Source organism: Thamnophis sirtalis, unplaced genomic scaffold (genome assembly GCF_051295495.1).
Source record: "Thamnophis sirtalis isolate CommonGarterSnake01/CBP01778 unplaced genomic scaffold, rThaSir2_p1.2 scaffold_1, whole genome shotgun sequence".
NCBI lineage: Eukaryota > Metazoa > Chordata > Lepidosauria > Squamata > Natricidae > Thamnophis > Thamnophis sirtalis.
In genome coordinates, this window is record NW_028261381.1 from 122,656,642 (window position 1) to 122,675,317 (window position 18,676).

At 40.3% G+C, this 18,676-nt stretch overlaps 1 protein-coding gene across 2 annotated transcripts in view; it reads left to right on the forward strand.

Moving 5' to 3' along the window:
• Nucleotides 1-18,676, forward strand: part of AKAP6 (A-kinase anchoring protein 6) — a 267,040-nt gene that overhangs the window by 22,687 nt on the left and 225,677 nt on the right. For both annotated transcript variants that reach the window (XM_087723435.1, XM_087723439.1), the window contains exon 2: nt 15,883-16,228. In XM_087723435.1, coding sequence (XP_087579561.1) covers nt 15,926-16,228 — 303 coding nt within the window. In that variant the 5' untranslated portion in view covers nt 15,883-15,925. The remainder of the gene's footprint in view (nt 1-15,882; nt 16,229-18,676) is intronic.

The window sequence follows — 18,676 nt, forward strand, 5'->3', positions numbered from 1 at the left end:
CAAATGTTCATTCTGGCACACAAGGTGGGGCACACAAACAGTAAACCATAGAACAGGAAGTTGGACCAACCAATTAACATGCTGGACCAACCAATTGGCATGCACAACATACAGCTGGGATTTAGGAGGTGTGTGTGTCAGCCTGTCTGCAGCCCTCTGAAACCTATGCTTACCCATCAACTTCTTTGCAACATAGATATGCGGGAAGTTGTAGGCAACTCTAAATCAAGCTTTTGTCTTTAGACAAGGCTAAAATATAAAACAATGATGTGATCTTGATGTTACACAACTCTTGCAAAAATCTGATAAGTTTGTAAGGGACACAAACACTTGCTATTATTTGTTCCATAGCTCATTCGGATGTTTATGAGTTTGCCTGATTTGTAGTATCCTCAATTTTTAAACCATTAGCATGAATGGGAAACATGTTTGATTGAAAAGGGTCATAGTACATATTTTAAGAAACATTGTTCTGTCCAAGATAAAGCTTATTCTATAGCAATAGCTGAAATCATAGCAGATCCATTACAAACACTAAGCTTTGAGTGCTTTTCTGTCGTTGGTTGTCAGCTGTTCTGCTATTCTTTATGTATCCACCACCAACTTTAAAATTCACTAATGTATTAACTAAAATGCATACTTAGTGCATTAGATTTCTGTGCTAAGTGGTCCTTCAGACAAGGTTTATTGATTTCAGTGAACAACATCCTCCAAAGAGGATCTCATCTTAAGCAAGTTAGTACAATTCTATATTTTGTATAAACATGCCAAATCTTCCTTTTCCAATAATGAATATTTTAAATATAAAAAAGAAGGGGCACACTAAATTAGTGTATTAGTATAATCTTGTATTAATCAGGAAATAGAATCCCTAGCCCTGAGAAATTCTTCAACTTATTTCATCTGGTCAATACTTAGGAATGCTGGGCATTGTAAGTAATTCAATAATTTAGTAATAATCTAGAAGGACACAACTTGGTCAATTTTATTTATTTATTTATTTAAAACCAAATTGCATTGCTTCATAACCACAGGAGAAAGCAGTTGTGTTTTGATCAGCGGACAAGAAGGATGGTGCCTAATGGGGAGGTAGTATGAAGGATTACAGTGATGCTGCAGTTTCCTAGGCATGAGGGAGGATATTCCAAGTGGGGAGCCAAGACAAGAGACAGCACAGCCTGGAGCTGGATTGGAAAAGAGTTAGGATAGCCACTCCCTAAAATCTCTCAGAGTATAGCCATTAGGGTGAGAGTAATACATGTTTAGTTTCTGTCTATATGAGGTGACAAAATAAAGAACTGAACTTTGGCTGAATTGTTCTACATCATTCTTGGCCTAGGCCTGACATCAAACTTGCCAGACTAAACTTTTACTACTCTCACCCCCCAAACAGATATACCTTGGAAGATTTATGATATCCTGTCCAGCTTTAATTACTCAGGAGAATTTTTCATTCAAATGCCAACTGAAAAGCTCACTTCTGACATGCCAACCAAAAGACTCAAGCAAGTAATGGCATCTGAGCTTGGTTGTTTTGTTGTACACATTTCATTTACCTAAACTAGGTAACATCATCAGAGCACTGATGATGTCACCTAGTTTGCGTAATGAAACATCTGCAAGAAACAGCATCAAGCAGCCCTCATTTCAACCTCTAAGTTACAATTACTTTCTTTTATAAATAATGGCATCATTTTGTCATTCTTCTGTTTAAACACAGTACATTTCATTGTGCTCTTTGAAGTCTAAACACTGGCCTAATTTCTTTGTGGAATAGAATTAGGACTAGGAAACATATTACCTGTGCTTGGATGGAGCCAAGGTGGCGCAGTGGTTAAATGCAGCACTGCAGGCTACTGCTAGATCAGCAGGTCAGCGGTTCAAATCCCACCGGCTCAGGGTTGACTCAGCCTTCCATCCTTCCGAGGTGGGTAAAATGAGGACCCAGATTGTTGGGGGCAATATGCTGACTCTCTGTAAACCGCTTAGAGAGGCCTGAAAGGCCTATGAAGCGGTATATAAGTCTACTGCTATTGCTATTGTAGGAACCGTGGCGGCACAGTGGTTAGAATGCAGTACTGAGGGCAAACTCTGTCCACAGTCTGGAATTTGATTCTGACCGGCTCAAGATTGATACAGTCTTCCATCCTTTTGAGGTCAGGAAAACGAGGACCCAGATTGTTGAGGGCAATATGCTAACATTGTAAACATCTCAAAGAGTGCTGTGGAATGGTACATAAATCTAAGTGCTATTGCTATTTATCCAATCCATGTTTTTAAGAGAAAATATTTAGGTAGCATGCTGTGTACCTAATGCAAGACTCTGTCTGGAGGCAGGTCTTCCCAAAATTAATACCAGCTTGGAGCAGGAATGTAATGTCTGCTTAAAGTTGAATTTTCTACCACAAATGTTAGCCTCACTGATACTGATAACTCCTTGAATATACCCTAGAAAGTTAGGATACTGTAGAAAATGATGCAATGTGGACTTTCTGCTCAGAGTGGTCTATGACAGTATAAGGCAGCCACCTACTATACATTGCAGAATACAATATTTGATGGCCGACCAATCCAATATACAGTTTTATAACTGAAATTGATATCCCAAATAAATGACAGAAATATTTTCTAGAAAATGTCAATAAATAAAATAGCAAAATGATCAGGAAAAGTGTTAGTAGGTTGTAACTTTACACAGTTCAATGTTTCAATTTTTAAAAAAATATTAGTAGAACATTTAATTTTCTTGACAAGCAACACAGTTCATGACAGAGATTAAATTATATCAAATTTTAAGCATCAAATTTAGATTGGCTAAAAACATAAAAGAGCCAATAATGGCTAACAACAAAGGGTTTGAAATGAGGAGACTTTGAGTTCTAGTCCTGCCTTAGGCATGATGTCAGGCTTCCAAGCAACACCTCTAACGAAAGAAGACTCTGAGGCTTGAGCTTCCTCAAAGTTCCATTTTATTAGAGATGTAATATTGGCACATCTGGGAAAACCCAAATCTGAAGTCTCCTGGGTTTCCCCCACCCAAGTGAAAGTTCAAGTCCCTGCCCAGCACCCACATGTCCATTACATAGTCCAATCAGGCACTGTCCCAAACTGGAGATGCATCCCAGTCACGTCATTCCAAGTGCAGGGCGAGACGTCCTTGACTCTCTGAGAAAGGCATGTTATTTTGACTATATCTATCCCACTCCATATACTTCCCCCTCCCAGTTTCCCACAGCATTAAATGTGGCAGGTCTGAAGGCTCAATGCAAATGATGGCTTCCAGGCATGACACATGAAGCCAGATGGGTGACTTTGAGTCAATTACTCTCTGTCCACCCAAGGAAGAAGAAGGCAAAGACAAACCGCATCTGGAATGTTGCCAGGAAAACTCTATGGACTTGTCAGGTAGTCTCCAGCAATCAAATCTGACTTAAAGGGACGAAAGCATAAGAATGCTCAGATAGTGTATCATACAGATGCAGTTTCCTCTGTTAAATTAGGAAACCCAGTCACTGAAATTTACAGGCATTAACATCACAGTTTAGTCATTTAAGAAACTTATTTAACAAAGCTGCTATCACAGGTCTTCCTTTTGATATTCATTATCACATCAGCAATGCAAGTTTTTTAAATTTCCCCCCTCAATTCCAGGTTAGATTTATTCTCTTAAATCCATTATGTGCTTGACACTCTTCATGGGAAACAGGTTTGGCAATGACATTCATGGGCACCAGGAGACTACTGGTTGCACCATAAAATGATACTGGACAGTCCCCTAATTTAAATAAATGATTGGCGATTCCACCAGTCTATCAAATCTTGCAAGAATTTTGGCATTTTCATGTGAAATTCTACAAGATTATATGACTTTAGAAGAACTCTGCAATTTTTATAATGTATAATCCTACACACTGATGGTGTGTAGGATTTAGAAACATTGCTTGATCTGAGGGATCTTATTCATGAGTGAATTAAAATGGTATTCATCAATCTTTAAACTGACAGAAAACTGGCATATAATTTACTGCCCCCATCCTGCCATATCATGATGTAGGCAAATGGTGTTGTCTTTACTTGCACTATAGGGAATATATTAAAAACAGATATTGATGGATTCCCAGCTTTGCTTCCCTTCTCACCCATTAAAAGACAAACATCTGGCAAGAAAAAAATCCCTCACCTTTTCTTAATATGGTATGTTCAAAGAGTAGATATATTTTGACAGATGTCTAGAACAGAGTGTCTAGCCACCTGTCAAAACTTGCCCTGGTTTGGTGCAAATATTTTGTGTGGGATGCTATTCTGGAAGAGGACTAAGCCTGTGCCAGAAAGAAGCCTGATGATTCAAGGATACTAGTTCACAGGGTCTCTTTGAACATAACATCAAATTAATTGTAACTGAAGCATGTCAAATTGCACTCAGGTCAGTTTGCCACCTAGATGAGAAAATTTACTACTTTAATATTGGAACAATAGAGAATGATTGGTGGAATGAGATGAAGGATTCATAAGGACCAGAGGTGTAGTGGCAGTTGTGGGGGGGCTGCACTAAATCAATTTTTAAGGAGTTCAGAATGGGATGGGATGGGAGGAGTGGTATCAGGTACATAGAAGGAACTGGGATTTTCTTGGTCTCATAGGTTTAAGAAGCAAATGGGGGTTTGTTCTTTTTTAAAAAAATATATGTAGTTATATAGCAGTGTCTGCGTGTTTCCTGACTCAGAATGATGGGAGACTGAGTTATCTAATTTTGGTAGATAAAGTAGTTTTGGAGACTGCAAAATTGGTGTTGCGGGAACATGAAGCTAAATAAGATACCGCTTTCTTCCCCGCCCCTGGATTTGATAAATAATTTTATGTTAGTACGTTGCTAAAATTTTAACCTCTGAAGATAATCTGTATAAAGAATTATTGGAAAAAGTTATTGATTTTTAATGAGAATAGATCTTTAGATGAATTACATTTTGAGTTGTCTCTTCTCCCTAGACAACACCATTTTATCAGCAAAAAATAAAAATAAAATAGCAGTAGACTTATATACCGCTTCATAGGGCTTTCAGGCCTCTCTAAGCGGTTTACAGAGAGTCAGCATATTGCCCCCAACAATCTGGGTCCTCATTTTACCCACCTCGGAAGGATGGAAGGCTGAGTCAACCCTGAGCCGGTGAGATTTGAACCGCTGAACTGTTGATCTAGCAGTAGCCTGCAGTGCTGCATTTAACCACTGCGCCACCTTGGCTCTATAAAATAAAAATAAAAATCCAGTAAACCCAGATCCTCCATTTGCTACATTCTACTATTGAAATAGTTGATAAAAGAAGGTAGCAGAGCTTACAGAGCAGGGCAGAACTAGATCCAATGGGCTTAAATAATTGCTGGTAGAATTTTAAAATAAACCTTTAAGAGTCAGAGTAATTTGATCTTAATATCAGTTACCAAAAGAAGTTCTCTACCGCTAGAGGATTGTGAGTAGAGTGTATGTTGCCTTCTTTTATAAATTGTCTGGGTATTGATTTCCAGAATAAAACAATTGACTAGATGGTTTACAGCTCTTCTCTTAAGAGCAAATAAACCTTTAGGGCAAATCTTTTGAAAGAAACCAAGGGATTAAAAAAGCACATTTGTTTGAATCATTAAAATACTTACAGCTTTCTCCAAACTTCTACTGCTGTTTCAATAGAATTTCTCCCAAATATTTCCACATAAATGATTTGTCAGAGCATAGTGCTGGGCATGCATTCTCATAAAGAGACAACTGGGAACATCTTCTAAAGCAGCCACATTGACCTGGAAAATGATGAGGCTGTTTTATTGATTGAAAAATGGGTGCTTTTTAAATGTTTTACACAGCCCTATAAATTCTTGTTGGTATTAATGGTTCAATGATCTGTGGCCCTCTAAATATTGGGCCATACTGCTCACTACTCTGCTCGATGGAAAATGCTGAACACTATCTGAGGGGTCAAATTTTGCCATGCTGATTCTACCAGGTCTTCTTTTCCATTTTAAAACTATAGTATCCATTCTCCTCTTGCATTGGAAAACAAGGAGAAGAGAATCCAAGAAGAAAATTTGCTTGCTCTTTGTTCCTGGTAAGCAGTTGTGCCTATGACTGCTAGTAATATGACTGGGTTAGTGTTGTTATTATTATTAAAATTCTATCAATACCTTTGCAGCATTTGGTAACAGAAATGTTAGCATTACCAAATACATAAAAAGCATAATTTTTATTTGGTTTTTTTAATTTTACAAAACAAACACAATCCAATTGTGCTTCCTTGAAGAAATCAAGATACACTTCCTATGTGTAGCCTTAGATGATAAATTTTCTAACCATCTGTTACATGCATAAATAAAACCTGAAGTTGACATAGGAAGCATATTATGTTCAGAGATGTAAAACAGTGGATAGCTTTTGGTAACCCAAGGCTACGTGTGACTTTTGTCTGAGGGGGTGGACCAACATGCCAAGTGATTACTATAAAATCAGGAATTTTGCAGATTAGTTTTGGATTGTTTTAACAGGCACTTCTAGCAAAGCAAGTTTCAGAAGTTGCTGTTACAACAGAACATCAGAATAAGGAATTGTAGCCTTGTGATGTTATTTTCTAGTAAAGAAACTTGGGAGGGGCACTTGGCTGAATTCCTAAACAGATCTCACTGCCTTGAGATTAATTAGGCAAGAAAGATGTTTCTGGAGGCTTTGTCTTAAAGACTTCCCAAAAACAGAACTGTTTGGAAGGTGAGAAATTTCCAGACCTCTAGAAGAAAGGATTGTGTATGGAAATCTAGGATCAATATGCAGTTGCTTCGATTGGATTAGACTTTTTATTTTATTTTGTATATTTAAAGCTGTGCTTGGTTACTTTTTCATAGGCCCAGGGTCCCTTTTAGAAAAGCTTAGTATTATTGTTTCTAATGCTTACTCTTTGAACCCAGTCCTTTCTTTTCTAAGCCCAGCACCCAGCCACACTTTTCTTTGCTGATGGGTATTTTCTAATAAAATAAACACTATATAAAATAAGTTTGGTGCCAGTTTTTGTTTTGAAAACTGACATTTGATGATGTACCTCAGACAACGTCAGCAAACTGACTATCAATTGTTGACAGTAAATAGCAATAACAATAGCACTTAGATTTATATACCAGTTCATAGTGTTTTACAGCCCCCTCTAAGCGGTTTAAAGAATCAGCATATTGCCCCCAACAATCTGGGTCCTCATTTTACCCACCTCAGAAGGATGGAAGGCTGAGTCAACCTTGAACCTGGTGAGATTTGAACTGCCAAACTGCAGCTAGCAGTCAGCTGAAGTAGCCTGCAGTACTGCACTCTAACCACTGCGCCACCTCGGCTCTCTGAATGGTTTTTCTTTTTCTTTTTAATAGTGGTAATAATGGTTATTATTGAGCATGGTGGGGGAGACACAAGTGACTGAAATTCCATATATAGAAAACATAACATTATAAGGAACAACACATGCTTAAAGCAATAGCAATAGCACTTAGACATATACCGCTTCACAGTGCTTTACAGCCCTCTCTAAGCGATTTACAGAGCTGGCATATTGTCCACAATAATTTGGGTCCTCATTTTACCCACCTTGGAAGGATGAAAGGTTGAATCAACCTTGAGCATTGTGAAATTTGAACTGCCAAATTGCAGGCAGCTGGCAGGCAGCAGAAGTAGCCTACAGTATTGCACTCTAACCACTGCACCATCATGGTTAGAGTGACCTGACAAAGGTGACAAAAGGGAAAGAAAATAAAAAAATAATAATTGGAGGACAAGGGTGCATTATCAATTAATGTGATTTTCCTCTGAGCTATTTTCCAAGCATTTTGGTTTTTCTAATATAAAAGAGAGAAGCTGCAAGAGAGGGGGATGAGGGAAAAAAATCACAAATCTTCCTTTTGAGAGGCAGACATGAAGTTATGTTTAATATTTCTGTATGACAAAAAAGCATCTCCAAATGTCCACTTCTTACTAAAATAACTTTTTAAAAAGTACATCTCATCCAGTGTCTCTTCTTTCTTTTATTGATTTACAAGTTGGGAGTTAATATAGCCTTTGCTTTATTATGACAGATTTTCCCCCAACTATAGCACTTTCTATCTGTTTAAGGGATATAAGACCCAGCTCAGATTTATTCTTTTTCAATATTTTTATAGGTATGTTTTCTGGCACTGCATAATCACTGACATAGTCTTCTGTTATCTGTAGTGCTACCTTGCCTCTCCTTCACTTAGCAAAAGCAAAAATGTAATGTATGCCTGGAATTTTTTTAAAAATGAAGAAACCAATAGGTAAGGTAGTCTGTCCATATAACCCAACCTCTTGGCAATAAGCAAACACACTGGGGGCATGTGGAAAGAACATTACACTAACATGCATAATTGAAACATATTTGAGACTAAAACATATGAAGAACGGTTGCAGGAATTGGGTATGGCTAGTCTAGCGAAAAGAAGGACTAGGGGTGACATGATAGTAGTATTCCAGTATTTGAGAAGCTACCACAAAGAATAGCAATAGCAATAGCAATAGCAGTTAGACTTATATACCGCTTCATAGGGCTTTCAGCCCTCTCTAAGCGGTTTACAGAGTCAGCATATCGCCCCCACAGTCTGAGTCCTCATTTCACCCACCTCGGAAGGATGGAAGGCTGAGTCAACCTTGAGCCGGTGAGATTAGAACCGCTGAACTGCAGATAACAGTCAGCTGAAGTGGCCTGCAATACTGCACCCTAACCACTGCGCCACCTTGGCTCTAGGGGGTGAATTTATTTTCCAATGCACCAGGAGACAAGACAAGAAACAATGAATGGAAACCAATGAATTGGTTTATTTTCATTGTTCTTGTCTTATCTCCTGGTGCATTGCATCAAGGAGAGATGCAATCCGGAATGAAAAAGAAACTTCATAACAGTGAGAATAATTGACCAGTGGACCAGCTTGCCTTCAGAGGTTGTCGGTGCTTTATCATTGTAGGTTTTTAAGAAGGGACCGGATGGCCATTTGAAATGGTATAGGGCCTCCTGCTTGATAGGGGTTGGATTAGAAGACATCCAAGGTCCCTTCCAGATCTCTTCTGATCTGAAAGTAGTCAATCTAGATTATCCCATTGTTCATTCACTTAAGATACAACATCTAATGATTGCATTTTGGCTATTAAGAAGGGAAAGGTATACGTGGATTTGTTCCTTATTGTGATACTGACACACTGACAAAATGTGTCCTATTGTATCTCAACACAACACCTACTTTTGTATACTTGCTCCAGGGGTGGGTTCCTCCCGGTTTGCACCGGTTCTTGCGATCCGGTTCATCAGTGAACCCGGAAGTAATTAACTTCCGGGTTCCTAGCTCGTAGCCCCTGTCGCTGGGTGCCTGCAGGGTTTTTCTTTTTAAAAAACGCCTCTCCGGAGAGGAAGCCCTGTCAAAGCGCACCTTTCCCGCCTTGGCGGCTGCAGGGACCACCCTGCCGCTTTATCTTCCTCCTCCTCCTCCCCTTCTGCCCTGAGTAGCAGCAGTGGCAGCCGAGCCAGGAAAGGGGCGCTTTGGCAGGGCTGTGGAAGCTCTGTCAAAGCGCACCTTTCCCGCCTTGGCGGCTGCAGGAACCACCCCGCCGCTTTATCTTCCTTCTCCTCCTCCTCCCCTTCTGCCCTGAGTAGCAGCAACGGCAGCTGAGCCGGGAAAGGGGCGCTTTGGCAGGGCTGTGGAAGCTCTGTCAAAGTGCACCTTTCCCGCCTTGGCGGCTGCAGGAACCTCCTCCTCCCCTTCCGCCCTCAGCAGAACCGGGAAAGGGGCGCTTTGGCAGGGCTTCCGCCGCGCCCCCAAGGACCGCTGACCTCGCGCCACTGCTTCTTCTTCTTCCCCGGCCTTCCCAGTTAGCTTGCTTGAAGCTCTGAGGAGGCGGGAGGAGGGTCGCAGGAGTGGAAGTGGTGGGAGGTCTCCCCGGCCGGGAAGAGCTGAGAGGCTGCCGGCCCCTTTCGCAGGAAAGTTAACTTTTCTTGGTGAAATCCTGCCCCCCCCCCGCATGGGTGAGTGGTCGGCTGTCCTCTTCCCCTAAGCCGCCCGGAGTTACCTGTGTGTGAGGTGGGCTGCCCTATGCATTTGCGTGTGTGCGCTGGAAAGAGAGTGAAAAAGAGAGGGAGAAATAATTATATTAATTAGATAGATCAGTCTTTCTCCACCTTGGAGACTTGAAAGTGTGTGGACTTCAACTCCCAGAAAGGGAGTTGGGAGAAAGGGAGAAAGGAGGAGAGAATGAAAGGAAGATGGGGGAAAGAAGAAAGAGGTAAGGAGAGGAGGATGGAAAGGAGAGAAAGAGGGGGAGAGAGGGTAGAAAGGGGAAGAGGAAGAGCAGGAGTAGGAGAAAGGTAAGGGAAGAAGGAAGGGGAAGGAGAGCAGGAAAGAAGAAAGTAGAGAAGGGAGGAAGGGAGAAAAGAAAGGGAAAATAAGGTGGTGTTATAACAGGAGGAAGGGATGGTAAACAAAGCAACCCAAACTGTATATTATAACCTATTAAATGAAATAATAAATGTATAAGAATGATAAATGTTAAAACACTTGTAACCAAACGACATGCTATATGTGATGATGGGTTTTTTTCTTTTTGTTTTGTTTTGTTTTTATTGTTGTGGGTATGTGTCGTCTATGTAACAAAAAATAAATAAAAAAATTATTTTTATAAAAAGGTGGAGAAACACTGAGATAGATGATAATGAGATGAGGGAGGGAGAAGGAGAGAGAGAGAGAGACCATAACTAGATAGACAGATAGGCAGGCAGATAGATGGATGGATAGAGAGAAAGAGAGAGAGATAGGTAGGCAAGCAGATAGATGGATGGAGAAAGAGAGGGGGAAAGAGGGAGAGGGATACCATAACTAGATAGGCAGGCAGATAGACAGACAGATGGATGGATGGATAGACAGAGAGAGGATGTATATAATTAAGGTGACCAGACGTCCCTAGCGAGGTCGCGGGCTGGCAGTAACTGCCGCGGCCTAGCTCCCCACCCCCGGTCAATGGTGTCCCTCTTTACCAATCTGAAAATCTGGTCACCTTACTTGTTTAGGTAATTCTGAGGTGGTTGATGGTTCTGTGAGTGCCTGTCCTTTATAATTTTCCACATTGCCTTGATGGTTTTTATTCCAGTGACTTTGTCTTTCCTGTTCTTAGGCTTAGGAAAAAAAACCTGGTTTCATTGGCAGTCTTTTTTTTTGGGGGGGGGGATTTTTATTTTTTGGGTGTTTTCCTAGCACTGTCATAGTTTGTGGGTGTGGGTGGGTGTGTAATGTCCCACAGTTATCTATGCATTAATAATGATCTAGTAATATTAATAATATCTAGTAATTAGTAATATCTAGTAATAACATTGTCTTGGCCACTCCCACCAGGTCACATGGGTGGCAAGCCACTCCCATCCGGTCACATGGGCAGCAAGCCACTCCCACAAAGGAGGCCACGCCCACAGAGTAGGTTCGAACAATTTTTGAAACCCACCCCTGACTTGCTCTATGACATTGCATTTTTGTCATATACCATTTGCAGCATTATTTTGTAGAACATGTTTTGCCACTCTCCCTATGGATGTCAATGGAAAGCCTGTGTGTTCAGACTTCCATGGGAACTGCAGCTATGCATGATTGTTATTTGTGTACACATAGGTGTGCAAGAAAAGTCCCTACACACAAGCTTTTCCTACTTAAATACCTCTACTCAAGTTGAGGCTTTTTGGAGAACGGCATGATATTTCATGGAAGGCTTCATTTCCAACCCTTTTTTTCCCTCTAAATAGTGTTTTTCACGTGATTCCTTTCTATTATCATAAACCTAGTTCATTCTGTATATTACATTATATATTCAATATAACATAATTCTCTTTTTTAGTCCTCCATTATTCAGTTTAGCTACTTTTAACTTTTGGAAAGGAAAATTTGAGATTTTGTTGTGTGGTGAATCAGTGAGGAAGTGATAAGAACAGAACAAAAATAGTTTTCTCTGGCCTTGGCCATCACAGGATGATATTAAAAAATTAATTAAAGGAGCATGTTTAGCTGAGTGCTTTTTAAGTGTTTGCTACTGAGCTTTGTACTAAATGAAATGAAAAAAATTTCATGTTGGGTAAAAGGCTGCATTGCACTTAAGTTAGATTTGCAAAAAAATTAATGGGATGAAAGAAGATGACATTTTCTCCTTTTGATACACATTATAGATGAGACCCATTTTAATCTATAGTGGCAAAAAAATATGGATTTTTTCTGATTTATACATTTTATTAAAAGACATAATTTTTCATGAGCTGCCTCTCACTACCTCTGATGCACATAAATTAAACTGAAGATGTAGGATTGAATTTTTTTTGGGGGGGAGATGTAAGTTACATGTGAGATAAATTACAAGTACTTTATCAATTAACAACTGCAATATGTTAAAAACCTATTGTATTTGCTGAGACCTTCTAAGATTGCCTAAAACCTTTAATGTATGGAAGATCAACAATTATCTGCTTGATGGTGCCATTAATGACCAACTTTTCTAAAGTAGTCACTTTGAAGTCTGATGTGGATTGGCCTGGGAGGTTAAAAACTCTATTGTTAAGTTGTCTTTGTTTCAAGCCCTGAGGTCAATCTGTGTCCATTTTTGTGTGTGCAAACTTCCATTTATCCTAAGTATCCAGAGAGATAAATGCTACCAAATGATGGAATGTATTGTACTGGAGAATCTAATTTGTGACTGTGTGATTGTTAGGCCCATGAAGATCCTGTTAGTGTAGATGTGGAGACAAGGCATACATCTTTGTACAGGATCTGGTTTGAAGGTTTGAAGGTTTATTTTATTTGTATGCCGCCCTATTCCCTGAGGGACTCAGGGCGGTTCACAAACCCAAGGGGAGGCGGAAGATAAACACGAAGAAACTACAACAAAAAAAGCTACAGGGAAATTTAAAAGACAATCAACAGTCACACAATTCGAGAGGGGAAGGGAACTCATCAACCCCAGGCCTGCCGACACAGCCAGGTTTTAACGGCTTTTCGGAAAGCCTGGAGAGAGGTGAGGGTCCGAATCTCTGCAGGGAGTTTGTTCCAAAGGGCCGGAGCAGCCACAGAGAAGGCCCTTCCCCGGGTAGTAGCCAGCTGACATTGGCCAGTAGATGGAACCCGGAGGAGGCCTAATCTGTGGGATCTAATGGGCCTTTGGGAGGTAATTGGCAGCAGGCGGTCTCTGATGTTGGCATGAGTATCCTGTGTTTGTTGCTTGTGAGAATCTGCTTCAGGTTGTCTGTATGCAAGAATGGGACTGTGCCTGACAAAGAGCATTGTCATTGTCCAGTGAGGGCTGTAATTTGTTGTTAAGGCATTTGAGAGCTTTGAGTTGTGTGCTGTAGGTGACAACCAGTGATTTCCTCTTATTCTGTTTCTGTGGGATGTCTTTTAATAGGTCGTCCCCAGGAATTGATCTCAATGGGTAAGTAGTTTAGGTCTATGGAAGGCATAAAATGTACCTATAAAATATTTTTTATTTTATTTTATGCGTACAGTGGTATCTTGGTACTCAATTGCTTTGAAACTCATCAGATGTACTCAATGCACAAGGTAGAACTTGTCGGTATTGGCTGCTTTGTGACTCACTACAAAATTTCTTAAGGGAAAATTTTGTTTGGCACTCATTGATTTTGGTACTCATCATATCTCCTGGAACCAATTAACGATGGGTACGAGGTATCATTGTATTATGAAATAAGATGGAGAAATCCCACCAATTTATAAGCATCAGTATTCCCCCCCTTTTATATTTGTTTTCTGCGTGGATTTCAAAGCTGCTATGTATAAATATCAATATGCTTCATCTGTAGAGGCCTTTAACTGACACAGAAAAGCCACACCCCTGCCTTAAAAGTTTTCATTTCACTTTTCTTACCATAATGAGATGATAATTTGCCTTTTTCAGTGTGATTTTAGTTCTAATGCTCGTTGATGTTATTATGAAAATATTCAGAGTTCAGCAATGCTTCAAATATCCAGTACATAGATACATTTTAAGATTGCCTTTTATCAAATTCTGAATCCAATCAACAAACTTCTGATTTACAGCAGGAAGCTTTTTAGCCAAGCAATGTGGATCGTTCAATCCATTTAGCTGCAAGAGATAATAATGCATTAGGTAGATGGCAGAAAAGACTGAACACTCCTATTGAATGGTTGCTTGTTTTGTATTTAATACTAGTTGATAACCCAGCGTTGCCCGGGTATTTATTTATAGGGGGGAAATATCCATACCGAACGTAATTTCTAATGTTGGATTTTCCCTCTTACCAAAGGGAGCCCCCTTGTGGAGTACTGTGAAGCCGTTACCATGGCAACTCCACTGTGCTGTATAGTAGTATGGCTGTACTGTTGTACAAGAGACAACCAGCTGTATCTTAACAGATCACACACCCTGAGGGGTGTTTGGGGCATCTTACCCCCACAGTATTTTTTCCAGAGGATAAGTGTACCAAGTTAAGCTGAAATTGACCGAGGCGTTCCAGAGTTATGCTGTAAAACACGTATGTATGTATGTATGTATGTATGTATGTATGTATGTATGTATGTAATATACAGCAGCTGGGACTGAACATTTGTCAGCTTTGTTGGGAGAAACTCCTCCTTTTTAGAAAGTCTTTGATGTTTTAATTATTTATCTGCAAGACCTTTAAAAAAAGTGTTTAAAAGTCAGCTACCTCTCCAGTATGTTTTTAATTGGTTGATGAGATAACAGTTGTCTTGCTTGGACAAGCAAAACCTTTTTGGACACAAAGAGAGAAATATAAGGAGGTTTTTCTACCTTAGTCTGAAGAATAACCAAAAATCTAAGAAGGGCAAAGCCTCTGATTTTCCTTTTGTACTTAGATAACTAACAAGGAGTTTTTGATTCTGCTAAGCAACTTCATAATGAGTTAGGCATAATAATAAGGGCTTCAAAAGCTGCAGCAATGGGTTTGCTGCTCCGTTGCTAGGTGGGCGTGGTCATGGTGGTCATGGCCTAACCAGGCCTATGTAGCAGGGCATGGCCTACTACAGCAGGGGAGGGGAGTTTTTCACCATCCCCAGGCTCTGGAAGTTTTCCTAGGGTGGAAAGGGTGGAAATTGCTTCCCCCGGGCTCTGGAGGCCGAAGACAGGCCAGTTTCTAGACTTCTGGGACTTCCAGTAGGCCTGTTTTTCACCTTCCTTAAGCCTCCTCGCGGGCTCTGCATTTATCTGGCATGATGAACGGGGCTGCGTGGTGACTCCTGGGAAGGGAGGGGAAGGGTGGGTATGGCCAGCCAGGGGTGGCATTTGGGGGTTTGCTAAACTGTGCAGAATCCTAGCGAGAGGATTGCCCGAACCTGTGCGAATCCCCAGCAGCCCACCCCTGATTAATAATAATAATCATAACTATTTCTAATCATTTCTCATGCAACATAATCATAACCATGTCTTCTTTTAAAAAATATGTGGTTAGGAAAATTTTCATCTTGCCTGATAAGCAAGCAGTGATATTGGGGAGTTGTAGACACTTGTGAGATTGTAGGGAGCAATGTTCACCACCATTTCTCTTTCATCATAAGAATACATGTTGCCTGATCTACATAAATAAGTTCAGGGTAGTTTACTTAGCAAGGCGCAGGTGTCCCTTAGCTTAGTTTTCTTTTTGTCCTCGCTGTTTTTGTGCTTCTTTATTTAATTATTGCCTTTTTTATCAACTCCTGGCCTTTGGGAAGCAGAGCAAATAATAGGGAGTATCTTCTCAAACCCAAATATCAAAATTGAGTATAGAATAAAATAGTTATAAGAAAGTACTATAATTGTAATTGTTTTTTTAAACCATTTGCCCTTTGTCTCTTCCATATATGCAGCTGCTTTGGCCAGGAGCATGATCTAGAACTTGTGTCAACAGCCATGGAAGTAGCACTTTCCCCCATCCTTCCACAAGAACTGAATGCTATCCCTACCGATGTATCCCCCATGATCATCAATACGACTCCTACAACTGAGCAAGATGGCAGGGAAGATTTTGATCCCGAGCAACAATATGAAAAGCCTCCCCCGCTCCACACAGTTGCAGACTGGAAGATTGTTCTCCACTTACCTGAGATTGAGACATGGCTTCGGATGACATCAGAAAGAGTCCGGGATTTGACTTACTCTGTGCAGCAGGACCTGGACAGCAAACACGTGGATGTGCATTTGGTACAACTGAAAGTAAGATTAAATGCTGCTCTCTGCTGGTTCTCTTTCTGAAATGCTGCTTGGTTATGGCAGAGACTGCAGGTTGCTTTGTGAGGGGAGAAAAATGTCTGAAAGTAGCTGTTTCATTGATTAATTTTGTTTTTTCTATATTTACTATATTTCCATACTGTGAAATTAAAACTGATAATCAGAACATTCCCAATACAAATTAGTTAAAACGTTCATTGATAATACAGTACATTAGATGAATTAAGCTTACAGCAATTGACAGAATATTAGCAACCAATTTTAAGACAATTGTAACAGTTAAAATAATAAAGATGGGGAAATTATCATCATTATTATCACTACCACCACCACCAAATGCTGTTTGGAAGAATTTCATCTGACATTAAGAAGCCAATTCATTTGTAAGGGGGAGGGCATGTTCCTTAGAACTGGACAATATAACCATGAAATAATGCCTCCTAGTCTTGCCTCACCACACACACACACACACACACACACATATTATGGAAGTGTGAAACAACCACTATCTCCTCCTGGGAGGATTGTATACAGTTTATCTTTTTCTCCACGAACTATTGTCCAATTTTTTCAATTGTTTTTCTTATTTATTTATTAAACATATTTATATGATTTCCCAATTCACAACAATAACTCTGGAGGGCATACAGCAATAAATAATCACAATTTAAAACCCCAATCCCTCTTCTCCCCGCCCCCCATGGCAGAGATGGGCTTTTTTCTTGGTCCTAACAGATGCATTTCCCTAACAGATGCAGGGACTACCTGCCTCTCAGCTCTGGTGGACTGGATAGATGAACTGAGGAGAGGCAATTTTTCAAATAAGCTGGCTCCAATCTATGTAGGACTTTAAAGGTGATAGCGAGCAGGTTGAATTGCATCCAAAGCAAATTGGCAACCAATGCGATTCCCGCAAAAGAGATGACACATACACAAATTCAGGCTTGCACAAAACTATGCAGGCTGCTGCATTTTGAGTAACCAAAGCTTTCTAGATACTCTTCAAGGGCAGTCCCATGTAGGGAGCATTACAATAGTCCAAACAGGAGAGGACCAGGTCACGAGTGTGAGAAAGTGTGATGGAATGTACGCCTGGAGGAGCAGTGGGGGATACTTTTGGCAACAGATTTTTTTTCCCAGAGAAAGCATGGATTAAGAGATTGTGCATTCCCAAAATGAATGGAGGACTGGGATGGGGGTGAGGTGAAAGATTCAGGATAGCCACTTCCTAGAATCTCTCAGGATACATCTAATAGGTTTAGACGTTTATAACTTTAGTTTGGCAAGATTCATTGGATGTAAGCAAATAAAGGACTGGACTTTATTGGACTTTGCTGTGTCATCTCTGGACTTGGGCCTGACAGAAAGGCCTGTTGGCCTAGGAACAGGTGTAACTGATGCATAATAAGCATTGTGCATGTCTGCCATCTGCTCCTCAATCAGGAGTCACAAATTCAGGATAACCCCTGATTATGCACCAGGTCTGTCTGGGGGGCAGTGCAACCCCCAAATGATAATTCTCCAAAATTATATGGCAAAGCATGACTCCAAATGCATAATTGCTTCTGCTTGGTTGTAATTTTCTCCCCCAATCTAATTTGGTGGTGCTGGATCAGAACCAGCAGATGCCCCACAGTCCCACCAAGGCTTTATGTATTACCCACCAGACTGACTTGTCTATCTGCCCCGACTGCCTATCATTTTTATTCCTTGTTTAACAGGTAGCTTGCAACTGTGGCTGTGTAGCTTCATCATCACCTTGGGTGTTTCTAGTGCACCAAGCTTCTAGCAGGAACCTTCAATCTTGTATTCATGAATACCTGCCAGACTGAGAGAGGAACAGATGCTCCTTAAAAGAGCTTTGACCTATCTGCCACATCCAAGACAAAAGTACACATTAAGTTAAATAACACTTTCAAGGCCTGCTCAGAGCTGCCACTTTTAGGATAGACCAACACGTTTTAATACCAGCCTGTCTAAAAAGGATGTTTGAAAAGTCCACAATTACACTCATTTCATTTGAAGAAGAAACCTATCCTTGCAGTTGCTGCCCTTGACGAATAAAGGAGAGCAGTCAAAAGAGGACATTGGATAGCAGATTGTCTTCTGTTCTTCTCCTTTGCAATAGATGGTAGGAGACCAGGACAGATTATAGATTTTGGAAAATCCTTTATTTTCAAAAAAGAATGTCCCTCATCTTTTGAGACCAGTCATTTCTGGGCTGCAGGGGAGCAATAGAGCAGAGATGGCAGTATTAATATTATTTATTTATGTATTTATTTTGTCACTCATGTTCAAGATAACAGGAATAAGAATAAACATGAATAAGAAAACAGGAAATGGGTACAAATAAATGGGGATAGTAGGACAGGGGTATTAGGCACTTGATGCCTAACATTATGAATTATCATCAAAACTAGGTGTTGTCCACTG